Here is a 12,992-nt window from a genome sequence, read left to right as displayed (position 1 = left end):
TCATCAAAGGGTGCAATGCTTGTGGCAACTGAGCTCCTCACTCCACCTCCTATTTGTAGCTGTCTTGCCGCCTGAGGTACATAGATGGTTATTTTGTTGGCCTACCTCATCCTGGAGGAAAACCAACAAAAGCGAGTTAAGCAGTCTAAAAAGAGGTTATTTAAAGATAAGTACTACAGTCACCCTGCTTGTTCTAGAGCCAGGGCTTGTATTCCCTGTTTAGAGGTAAAATGGGAGAGACCCAAGCCCCAATATGTCATTGATGTGGGTAAGTACTGACAGAGGGTGAGATAGCAGCCAGCTCTCTGCTGGTGGTCCATGACCAGGCTCCCCACTTCTTTCTAGTCCAGCATTTGTCGACTCTGTCTTTTTTCCATGTATTATTTCTTACTTTTTTGGTGCTTTGTTTTGTTTTTTCCGATTACTTCATTTATCAGTTTGAGACCCTAGCTACAAGCTGAAGTAGTCCAGAACCCTTTTCCCCTTGATTTTGCTTGTCTGCAGGCCGAGAGACGACGACTACCGCTCGGGGCCGCGGAGCTGCGCTCACTCCCATAAAACAGCCGCCAAGGCGGAGGCGCGCGCAGCCAAGGCAGAGGGAAGCCGGCCCTCCCGGCGCTGGGGTGCGCAGCCGCGGGGCGAGGCGGGGCGGAAGGAGCAGCGGCTCCTCCCCGCAGAGCCGGAGCTGGGCGGGCGCGGCGCATGGCGGCGCGGCGGGCGGGCCCCGGCGTGGTGAGGGGGTGGTGGGGCCGGAGCGGGAGGGGGGCGCGAGCCCCTCCGTGGGGCTGCAGCGCGGGGGATCCGGCGGCGGGAGCTTGGCCCACCTGAGCGCTGTTGCTGAAGGGATGTGGCGGGGCGCTCCCCGCCACAGCTGCTGCTCCGGAGGCGGAGCTGAAGCGCGGCGCGGGAGCGGAGCGCCCTCGTAGCGAGGCTCCCGCATGCCCGCCCTGCTGCATCCCGCGGGAGGGGGGAATGTAACAGGCCGTAGGGTCTCACTTTTCTGTCCATCTTTGTTGCGGAGGCAAACAAGCATTTCCTCGTTGTATTTTTTCATGTAAACCTCTCAAAAAAAAAAAAAAATCTGCAAGGCTTTAACAAATCTGTGAAGGCTGCTTCAGTGTTTTTAAACATTCTGGACATTTAAACCTTTCCTTCTCCGCATCCTGGAAAGGACACCCGGGGAGCTGGGTAGTTTGTTTTTCCCCGAGTTTCCATGTGCGTCCCACTGTCTCGTAGCCTGGCTCAGGTTTGCAAACACAGGGTTTGACCGAGGCAGCGGCTGCCTGGTTTGTCGGTCTCTTGGTTTCGGGACACTGTAGAGCACTCAGCGGCTCTTCTGCCCATAACAAAATGTCCATGGGAACCTGTCCGCAAACTCACCCTTTCTGTGAAATTTGGGGTGAGTTACTTCTGTGTGAAACTTCAAATAGGCAAAGCTGATAGCTCTATGGCAGAGGTGGGGACTGGCACACAGATGGACAAATGAGTATTTACGACTGGCTGCTTGCATAGGGTTTCCTCTGTTGCAAGGAATAAATGATACAGAAATCAATGCACTTGCCAGTTGTTTTGTAGAAGGCAATAAAATAAAGAGGTACTACTGAGTGCAGAATTACTACTGCATAGGCAGTGAATGCTGTATAAAAGGTTTGTGGCTTTTGTTTGTTTTTATGGGGTTTTTAGCTTTTAGGGTTTTTTAAATACCAAGTATCCTAAATATTTACTATTTACTGCCACAAGAATGTTGGAAACAATAAAAGTAATGCGATCTGACCTTTACCAATATTTTTTTCACTTATGGTGCACCAATATAGTGTGACCAGTGCCCACCAGTTTGCAGGGTGCCACTTAGGGTGTGCAGTTCTCTACCTGTGTAAGTGGCACTTGCTGTCAGTCTTCAGCATGGCCAAAATCCAAGTGAGAGATTTGAGGTCTAATCCCACAAACCCTGCCTTGCACGAAGTATCTCCTTTGCTTTGGGTAAACAAACCAGTGTAAAACTTGCTTATAGGAACCTGTGCCAGCATGCAGAGTGAAGGGTTTGTTAGTGCAAGTAATATTTGCTGCCATTGAACAACCTGCCCTTGTTTCAAATGGGAGTAGTTCTGGGTCCTAACCCCGGGGCAGAAGGGTTCAGCTCCAGCTAATCCTGGCTGCCTGAAGTTTATTTTTAGTTCAGAATTAGCTGAGGTTCAATGTGAGCAGCGTGAGGGAGCCTAGACCAGTTCACAGTGCCTCTTTCAGGGAACGACTTCAGATGATATGGGAAAGAAACAAGTGGTGAGTTGGGGATCCTTGAGTCTTACCAGGTTTACAGCCCTTTTTATTTCTGGTATCTGAATTTTCTGAGCATGGGAAATACTTTTTTGTGTATATTCTTCCAATATAATTGTGTAATACAAAATCTGAAAGTTAACTCCTTTTTCTAGATAAGAGAAAGGTACAAGCTCAGTTTCAGATTATCTGGAGATCCTTTTAGATTTTAGGTGTTTGACCTGCTGGTAAATATGTTCAAAATTATATGGAAAAATGATATTTTATAATATTTTAAAGTATTTTCATAAGTGAGCCTTGTTTCCTTTTATTTCTTATTGTTCTGAATTTACATTTTCATTTATAGAAAATGCTCAGCTCATGTCGTATACTGTAAAATTGTACTGAATGCATAATTTATTACAATATTTTATATTTATTTAAATAGAATGACTAATAAGCTTTCTAGTGAAAGTGGTACCTTACATGAAAAGTGAAAATTATTGAAGCTGTAATGCAAGCTGTTTCTCACACACAAAGCTTAGCTGTATCTTCCTACTGCAGTGCTCATCAGAACTCTGGTAAAGGCATATTAGTCCAGCATCTTTTACATCCTGCTTTTATATCACATCTCCATTAGGAATGTTTGGCCATTTAGGAGGCATACAGAGCAAAACATACCTTGAATGTTCTGATCTGAAGCTGTTTTCTCAGAGGTGGTTTCATACTCCTGGCAGAAGCTGACTTTTGTCTCTCTCTTGTCTTTCAGTGCCCACCTCGTGCCCTTCCTCCAGTGCCAAGGTAAAATTATTCCATTCTGTGGAACTGATCATGATGCTGTAATGCAGATTTTGAAAGTAGTAACATTAAAAGAAATAAGTTTCATAAACATCTGAGCAGTAAAATTGCTTCTCTTGCTAATTTATTGTCCCAAAATGCTTTACATGGAATGCAAAACATTTTAAAGTTTTATAAAAGCCAAGAAATTTTACCATATTACCTCAGTTTTAATACTCGTGAGAGATAAACCTTTTAAAAACTTTTAGATAAATATTCCAGTTTGAATGTCTAGTATAGCTTAATTGTTGTTAACTTTAATCTCTTCTTCATCCCTCTTTTATTATGTGTTCTTTAGTTTATTTGAATCACAAATACTTAAAACCAGGAATTTCTGGAATTAGGCTAGATATTCTTTATTAGTGAGTTAGGTATCTATTAGTTTGATGTAGTATAGGGAAAAAATTGGGCTTTTTTTCAGTGTGAAAGGAAAAGCAATTATATAGTTTTTATGGGATGGTACTTCAGAATTCCTTCAAAGTACCTGCAAGTAAATGTGATGTTTTATGATTGTCGACAGATAATGTCTTTTTAGTGATGTATGAGCTCAAATGTTTCATAACTTCTGTTGGTTTGTTATATACCAGGTAGTAAGACAAGTTTTAATTAGCCAGGTGATTAAAGCTTTTAATCTGATCCATAGCTAGCCAATCAAGGAACTGTACGTAGTCACCAACAAAGTGTTGAATCTTGCTGATTGCTTCGTACCCTTAACCCTGTTATACACATCTGCTCCTAAAGAGGAGGGGGATAAGGAAATTAACCATAAAAGCAGCAGTGTGAATTTCACGGTTGTGAATTGTAATTGATTCAAAACTAACTTTCTTTTCATCTTTTTACACTGCTTGTCAACAACTTTCCTTCTTCAATATGAAGTGGAAGCCAAGGTGAGTTATTAAGGAGAGCTACAAACATGGGTAGTTCCTTTTGGTGCCACTCATTCTCTCTTTAAAGATAAAGCCTTATACTTTTCCTGAATGCAGGCTGATTATTTCAACTGGATACCTGTGCATTGTTAGAACTGTTGTTTTTCTTTGCTCTATTTACTGTTAGCTATTTCCATCAAGGTAATTGAAGTGCTGTCGCTGTGCTTTAAAGAATAAGTTTCCTTTTCAGAGCATTATTCAGAGTATTTCAGTTTATCACTTAACACACATGCATGTATGTATTGTGCCTGTTCTGCATGTAAGACTTCTTACTCTTGATTTTTTTACGCTGTTTTCCTACCATCTTCTGTACTCCTCCTCCTTGTGTGAACTGGTGAATTGTCATCTTACCTGTAAAAACAAAGGATGTCATAACTTGTAAAAAAGAATATATTTCTTAACTTGCAGTAGGATGGCTGTTATAAAAAGGAAATTGAAGTTTTTTCCTTGCTGTGCACCCATACTTCTGTTTTGTGTTATGCAGATGAAATTCCACTCAGTCGTCCCAAAAAAAGGAAACCCAAAGGAAAGACTCCATTAGGTAAGGTCCTGCCAAGACTAAAAATTGTTCTTTTATTCTTTCCATTTTTTTCCTTTCTAACTTCTTTGCATAATTCGTTAAGTAGACATTTCCAGCTGTAAACTGCTTATGTTGAATGTGTTAAGCATTGAATTTTTGAATGAACTAATTTACCAGTCTGGTTCAATTTCACTCTTGGCCAAATAAAGTCACAAGGTAATCACTTCATTATCACTGAAGACTTGACTGTAAAAGATTATTATTTGCTGGTTGCTTTTACATTTTTGCACAATAAAGGTTTATAAAAGGTGGGTAAACTTGACTTTGAAGTGGATATAAAGATTCAGTTGTTACCATAAAAATTGCAGTCCTTGAAGGTAGTATTAAAAAGCAGGTGCGATGTAAAATGGAGAAGTAATTTTGTTTTCTGCATCTGATCATGATGTTACTGCACTATAATATGAATTCATTTTAACCTTTCATAGAAATATAATTCCTCCAAAGTATAATAATGAATCGCTCAGACTGGAGTAAATATCCTTCAGTGGATTTTTTTCTGCTCCTTTTTTTATTCTTGTGCTGTATGTTTAGCATTTAAATTTTCCTTTAATGTGATGCTATTTTGCCTTAGCACATATCTGTGTGGATCACCTTGTAATAAACTATTACTTTTTTCTTGCCTCTTGCATTATAATTTTTGCACATAGAAAAGAGACATACAGAGGTGTAGTTCTTTCCAGTGATGGATTCTTTTCAGGCAGTCCTCTGCTGTATGCCCAAATGGGAATTGTGCTGCTTCTTGGATACTTAAATTCTCTCCTGAACATGATACTGTTTTACTGTGAAATACCTTTGTATATTTCTACTTCTCATCATTGATTCTCAACTCTTACATTTCCTGTCGCCAATTTTCATCTCAGTTGTTGCTCAGCTGGGCGACAGCATAGTAAATGTTGAAAGTACCATAGTAAATGGTACTTTCTTTTGCCTGTTTCTCAGTGGCTCTGAGTTCAGGCTGCTGGCTCTTTTCCTGTGGTTTGTAGATGGCATTGTGCAAGCAGCAGTTCGTCGGCAGTCTGAAAGCAGCGAGCCCCTGACCCCTGAGCCCCCTGATGCCCCTCCTCAGAGGAAACGCAAGAAGAAGAAAGTACCTACTGGTACGTGAGATAGTGGTAGATGGGAAAGAGAAGTGAATAAAACTTGGGAACACAGAAATATTACTGGACCACGTGTATTTAGGTTTAAAACACTTCATGTGCTTCTTTACCTAAAACAGCTGAAAGTAATCTCTGGGTCAGTGGTAGCTTAGAGTTTCTGGTTTCAGATTTCATAGAGTACAAACCTCCATGAAAATAATGGATATACAGTTTTGGAAATTATGTAATACTTAACATCATTCAAAGCTCAGATCATTATTTTTTTGCCACCCTTTTATATAATAGCTATTTATGTACTTAGGTGAATGTATTCCATTTTTATGAAAGCTCTAAAACTTTCATGTTGGGTTGTGTTTTTTTTATCTTCAGATTCTGAGACCTCTTTTACCCAGCAGAATGTGGCATCCCTATTTCAGAATGGAAATGGCATGGATGTCCCTGAAGCTGAAGAAACGGTGATCCGCAAACAGAGAAAAAGGACAAAGTGAGACAAAACTAGTAGAGCTCATGGTCTGGACTAACTGTAGCAGTGAATGTGGCTCAGGAGTATTTTACATTGTCATTTGGCAAAAATGTAAAATCTTGAAGCCCGCAGTACCATTCAGCCTGTGCACAGTTCTTTCCAGGCTTAAGGGTTTTTTCATCTCTTCATTCTATGCATACCTGGATGCATCACAGCTCTAAATACATTTTCATGAGCCTAATAGTTCAGTCACAGACATGAAGAAATTAGAATTTGGAACTGCCTTCTATCATTCTCACTATCTTAATTATACCAAAGTTAGCAGTTTTTTCCCCAATTATTCTAATATGTTTTATTTTAATATGTTCTAATCGTTAATCCCTTGATATGGAATTAATCTTATGATTTTAGTCAACTACCTCCATGGGAACTTTAGTCCTTAAAATTATGAACAGGATAACATTATGCAGGTCATAATCTGATGGCTTCTTATCAATCAGGTTAGGCATGTTAAATGAGCCTTTGGATTTTACACATTATCTCCTATTCTTTCTCTGTCCCATTGTGTGTTTTGTGCCAACAGGAAACCTCGGCCAGCCGAAGTGAGCTCCAATGAGCTGGAAGTGGAGGAGGAAGACATCATTGAAGATGAGCACAGGAAGAGCCCAGATCAGCAGCCTGTGTTTGCTGCTCCCACTGGAATTAGTCAGCCTGTTAGCAAAGTGTTTGTTGAAAAAAATCGTGAGTTCATATTGTGATTTAAGTAATTTAAGAACATTCTTGCAATTAGAAGAAGCATTATTGTATCTAAAATCTAAATACTGTAGTATTGGGAAGAATTTTTTAAAAAGTTTTCCAAATCAGAAATTATTTGGAAATAAATGCACATGATAATTTTTCAACAGTGAATAGTGGTGTTGCTGTGCTGATCTATTTGTTTGATTTTTTTAATCCCATGGTAGGAGTGAAAAAGGTTTCAAAGTACCCAGCTGAGCTTTTTTGACTTAATATTGTCACAGTACCTTGAGAAGAAACAATTACAAAAATTCTTTCAAGTGGAAGTTTTTTGCAGGGCGTTTGTGTTTTTCTGTTGTTTTAGTTTGGGGGTTTTTTGTCCCAGGGAACACTGAGTCATTTCCCAAAGTGCTTTGCACATTGTTAACTCCATAACCTGACCCACCAGGATGCATCATTCTGACCAGAGGCATCCTGTATCAGTGTAAGCTGACAAAGGGCAGGAAGCGGGGAGAAGAAATTTCTGATACTTCTTAACAGCTTTTTAACACTAATAAGCATTAATGTAGAAATGATGGTGAAAGGAAACAGAGCTCTCTAAAACTGATCTCCTTATCCTTTCAGGGCGTTTTCATGCAACTGACCGTGCAGAATTGATTAAAACCACTGAAAATATCAATGTACTTTTGGATGTGAAGGCTTCATGGACTACTAGAGATGTTGCCCTCTCAGTGCACCGAAGCTTCAGGTGAAAGATAAATGTTGTGATGTAAATAAACATAAATCAGGGGTTTGGCTTGAGTTTTTGGCGTTTTTTTCCTCCCTGAAAATTAGTGTCTTTCCTCTACAGTTGTGGTATATTTTTATTTCTTTTGGATATTCCTAATAAATGGTCGTTCTGGATTCAACAGGTATAAAGTTCATCAGTCCTTTAGCTTTTGGTATTTGTTGTCAAGATTATGAATTTCCAGTGTAGACATCACATGTGAAATACAGCTTATAAAAAGAAACCAAGAAAGCCATATTGCAAAGATTCAGACAAAATCCCAATAGCAAGGGGTTGAGCTGATAACCAAAGCATTATTTACCTAGAGAAATGTGTTAGAAAGTAGGACTTACCCATCATGTGTATTACCAGAATAAAAATATCTGAATTCAGACAGTTCTCAAAGAAAAATCCTGGCTGGTGGGAAAAAGGGAGGAGTGAAATTGAACTGGGGGAATAAGCTTGCACATAATAGCAAAACCATTACTTTTTAAATATGCAATTGTTTTGTAATAGAGAAACGGGAAGATAACAGCCATGTTCTTCTGTGGTGTATTTTAGCTGGAAGCCTGTGCATGAGCCTGTGCTCAAGCTTTTACTTAGCAATGAGGATATTGAAGAGATTGCCTTGGAGACAAGTTAGAATGTTGTGTTGAGTGCAAGGGACAGTGGTCTTGGGAAACTACAGACAGCTACAGGTGAAAGTATTTGATGCCTGTGGCTGTAATGAAGGGAAGGCAAAACATGATTGTTTTCTTTAAGTGCTCAGGTTCTGGTGCATCTGGTGTGACAGGAGCAAACAGAACTCTTGCTTAGAATTTTTTAAACTAGATCAGAAAAAGCACTCAGAAACAATCTCTGAAAGGCCTTGAAAAGCAGGGTTGAATAGATGGATTCATAGGCCTTTTCTATCTATAGTTAATTCAAGATGTTAAAACTGGTCTAATGTTCTTTCCTTCATTCAGGGTGTTGGGCCTCTTCACCCATGGCTTCCTTGCTGGTTATGCTGTATGGAACATCGTGGTTATCTACATTTTGGCAGGAAATGAGCTTTCCATGGTTTCTAACCTGCTTGAGCAGTATAAGACAATAGCATATCCAGCTCAAAGTTTGTTCTACTTTTTGCTATCTATCAGTACAGTCTCAGCCTTTGACAGGTAAAGCATATTTGTATTTGAAAGGTGTATATATATAATTTGTGTATATGATGTTCCTTTCTCCTTTGGCACATGTGGATTTGCTGTTGATGATTTAATTGATATACTCAACGAATGATTTTTCACATGGCTGACTAAACACAGAAGGGTGTACTTGTGCATCCAGACCTGTGGTAGCCATTTCTGTCTGGTGCTTGCACCCTACTTCAATGTCACAATGTCGCCCTGCTGTTAGTGGGATGAGGTGGTGAAACAAATGTAAGAGCTGACTTGTTTTTTTGTGGTGGGACTCTGAAGAGGGGTGGAGTGCAACAAATATTTCTATCAGGTTCACTTTCATATGAATCCATTGCCTAGTCAGGTTTGAAGCATAGCTGAGTGAACAGTTTCCCTGGCTTAGCTGGGGCTTCTGCATTACAGACTAAGAGTGGGAATGAAAAGAAAGAAGCTCAAAAAAGATCATTAACTAGACTAAATTAATGGATGTTACAAATGTTTCTTTTAGTTACAGGTAGGATGAGCCACTGGGGAGTTGGTGCTATGAAAAAATTGTGACTTCTTTCCCTCCCAGGATGGCAGGGAGGAGTCCCAAGTTATTCACATTTGCTCCTGTAAGCAGTTACATTAGCATGGCCACTGAACTGAATGGCAAGGATTAGAGGGGACAGATGTCCCCAGGTTCTCCCTGTTTCAGAAGGGTCTGCAGTGGGAAACCTCATGGAACATCCTCCTTCGTTCTGGAATTGACATAACGGGGACCATTGCCATGTGGGTGGATATAGTTGTAGATTAAGGCACTGTTACAGAGGCAGAAAAAAATACCTTGCAAAAAGTAAAAGAACAATAGAATGCTGTTAGAGGAACAATATCATTGTCTTACTGGGCTGTGTTAATGACTCTTGATTTTGTTATCAGGATTGATCTGGCAAAAGCATCAGTTGCACTGAGGGGCTTTCTGACCCTAGACCCAGCAGCACTAGCTTCTTTCTGTAAGTATTTGAAGTGGATAGGAAGCTGTCCAGAAAATACGGTAAATGTAAAACTCCTCCATACTCTTTTTACTGAAATCTTCCTCCCAGGTTATTTTCTGCTTTAGAATAAATGACTTGCTCAGTAGTTGATAATAGCAATGGCCATAAACACTTTGTTCCATATTTTTAAAAGCATTTCCAATAGTAGCATTGGTGGGATTGTTAGTGAGGTAGTTCTTTTCCATTTCTGAATATAGAACACAAACCTAGCAAAAAAACAGAATCACAAAATGTAAGTCTGATTTAGTTCATGGATTGCAAAGGGGCAGAAACCAGATTTTGATAGGTCAGGGGAATGTTAAAGAGAAGAGAATTAATTAAAGCAGACTATGATTGAAGGCAGAGGAGTAAAAGGAAAGAAAATGCAGTGATTAGTGCCATGTCATGATGAGACAGCGTTTTGGGATTTATATCTGACACTACTAATTCCATTTCTTCCAGTGTACTTTGCTGCTCTTATCTTATCCTTAAGCCAGCAGATGACGTGTGACAGAATCCACCTCTACACGCCACCTTCAGAAAATGGCAGTATCTGGTAGGAAACAAGGAATAATAATCCATAAATTATAACATAGCTCACTTAGGGACTTTGTCAAACTGGCAGATTGAAGAGATTGTACAAGATACGTAAGAAACTATTGAAGGATCTTATTTCTGAACCTGCCTTTAAGATTGTCCTGAATATTTGATACTTTCACTGAAAACTAAAAACTCAGGGATGAGTTTGGTCATGTTGTTTGCAAATCCATTATACCTCAAACAAGAGTTGGAAAGATGCTGGAAATGTCATCTGGCAGGAACCTTAAGAATCTCTTGTTTGAGAGTGGGACCCTACTGAGGTAAGTAACCATTTTGGGTTCAAGGGCAGGACATTCTGTAGACAGTCAACACTGTCTTTGAAGGAGTCTGCCACAGGATGCATGGGCTTAGCAAACACAGCTGGCATTTAAATATAAACCATCATTTCATGTTAGGTGATCCCATCCAAAGCTGTTCCTTTCTGAAGTACCTATTAATGGACTCAAATTCTGGTAGCAGGAATTTTTAAAGTAAACCAGGAGGAGTAGAACAAAAGCTTTTATGTGAAAATTTGCTGGTTTGGGCAGTTAGTTTTTAGGGGTGGTGGAGGTTTAGGGTTTCTGTGATCTTTGGTAATTGTTCTCTTTACCAGGCCTTTGCAATGCAAGACCATCATGATGGTCTTGCATTGTAAAAGATGGTACAAGTAGCTCTCTTTTCACATCTGGCTTAGAAAACCTATTTTGATGTTATTCTGCTGCAATTCTTGTTGTAGTTTCTGTGCACCAGTGATGACTGATGGTTTGATGTGCCTTTCCCAGGACCGCAGGTACAGAGGCAGAAATTGTTCATTCGTGGGTTGTGGTGAATCTCGTAGTGTCTGTTCTAGTTGGGACAAGTTGGATCTTCTTAAGTTCCCGACCAGAGCTAGACCACAGTGAAGGTAGGACACATTAGTAGGCAAAATGTTGTTTATTCAAGTTGTTGGGCTTTATCTGCTGTGCTATGCATTTGGTGTTCAGGACTAGTCCTGAGAAATTTTGTGACTGAGGAAGAACAAGTATCTCCTAGCAACCTTGCACAGCAAATGCTTCTTAGGATGATGGTGTCTGTGTTTGGTATTATAAACATTAATTTAAAAAGAAAAGTTTTATTTGTCCTGTCTGAAGCAATGTGAATTTGGAAACATTACAGAATGTCTCTTTTCAATGAAGAGAAAAACAATTTAAAATACTTTAACAGTATTTTAAATATTTGAAATGTATTTATCCTATGTGTGTCTTAGAAAACTCCCTAGTGTTATTAATGTTCCTTCTGCAAGTGCTAAATGGGATACAAGTTCAGTATTATTTTCAATAGGACATTGCAGTAGTTTTGGGAACTCCCTAGCTTTGAAAAGTTAGATTTGTGCTTGCAGCACAGTACTTCAGATGAGGACTGCTTGTGCTGGTCCAGGCTGGAGGAGGGGAGAGCAAGTTCTTCTCATTGAATAAACTTGGCTAGAAACTGGGCCTTCTTCCTTTTGTGTTCCACCTGGGGTCCAAAAGGTGTGTCCTAACTCAGTGTTCCTGTCAAGTGCGTGCAGCCTGTCACTTGAAGGGATGCTGTACATAAAAATCCTAAGTTTCAACTTTGAAGTCAAAACGTATCCTAAGAACACCATGAACTGAAGCACAGATATGTGTTTGGAGGCTGAGGATTCAATGGGCCTTTTCAAATTACTTTTGAATTTTAATGTACAGGCGTTTGTATTTCAGCTGGCTCCAGTTACTGTGTTTATTTCTAAGAAATCATTTAATGAGTTAAAAAACCCCAGACAACTAAGTGGCAGCCTTTACAGTCCTCAATGATAAAATTTATGATAGATGTTTAAATCATATTTTAAACCCATGAATAATAAAGACTTACACAATCTAGTGGCAGAATTTTACTCAGGTTTTGATTAAATTTTTTGATACTTAGATGTGCCTACTAAGACTGGAAAACCACTTCAGAAATTTCTAGAGAGAAATTGATTAGTACTTATTCCAAACAGTAGAGAAAGTTTAGTCTGCTAAGGATAGGATATGCTAATTTACCACTGTGAGACACAGAGCAAAGACTTGTAAAAATGAACCAGTCCCTAAAGAGAAGTCTTTCCTTCCTGAGTCTGACACTCTCAGAACTTTAACAATCCCTCGGTCTAATTCAGAGTTGTGTTTCAGTGTCCACGTTGAGTGCACAATGGTACTACACATGATCAACTGCTAACATTGTCACCAATTCTGTCAATTTTGGGGAGCAGCAGTAGTTTTCTAAAAATATTGGTGGCCCTTGCCATCGCTGAGTTGTTGATGATATGATTGGGAAGAAAAGCAGGAGGCTTGGGGGAATGCCAGGGTACTTTTCAGGAGTAATAGAATTGTATTCAGGTGAAAGTTTTCAAAGAAAACATAATTCTCTCCTTCCTCTTTTAGAATTGATGTTTCACTCTGAAATTGAGGAATTTCCTCACGGAGATGTCATACCCAGAGTCCAGCCATAAGTGTGGAACAATAATCTGCATGTATTGTAGCTGTGACTGATGGCTCAACATGTTGTGTATTATAGCTATGTATTATAATTTTCATAAAGAAAAAAACGTATTTT

At 39.6% G+C, this 12,992-nt stretch overlaps 1 protein-coding gene across 1 annotated transcript; it reads left to right on the top strand.

Moving 5' to 3' along the window:
* The first annotated feature begins 1,902 nt into the window (after positions 1 to 1,902).
* TMEM237 (transmembrane protein 237) lies at positions 1,903 to 12,992 on the top strand. Its single transcript, XM_066553727.1, has 13 exons — positions 1,903 to 1,980; positions 3,023 to 3,054; positions 3,967 to 3,977; positions 4,501 to 4,557; positions 5,580 to 5,693; positions 6,063 to 6,177; positions 6,740 to 6,897; positions 7,516 to 7,639; positions 8,623 to 8,814; positions 9,730 to 9,803; positions 10,287 to 10,380; positions 11,186 to 11,307; positions 12,821 to 12,992. Exons 1-13 carry the CDS (start codon positions 1,903 to 1,905, stop codon positions 12,886 to 12,888), a joined length of 1,239 nt encoding a protein of 412 aa, XP_066409824.1. The 3' UTR covers positions 12,889 to 12,992.

Source organism: Molothrus aeneus, chromosome 7 (genome assembly GCF_037042795.1).
Source record: "Molothrus aeneus isolate 106 chromosome 7, BPBGC_Maene_1.0, whole genome shotgun sequence".
In the NCBI taxonomy this organism is placed as follows: Eukaryota; Metazoa; Chordata; class Aves; order Passeriformes; family Icteridae; genus Molothrus; species Molothrus aeneus.
This window is presented reverse-complemented; position numbering and strand designations above follow the sequence as displayed.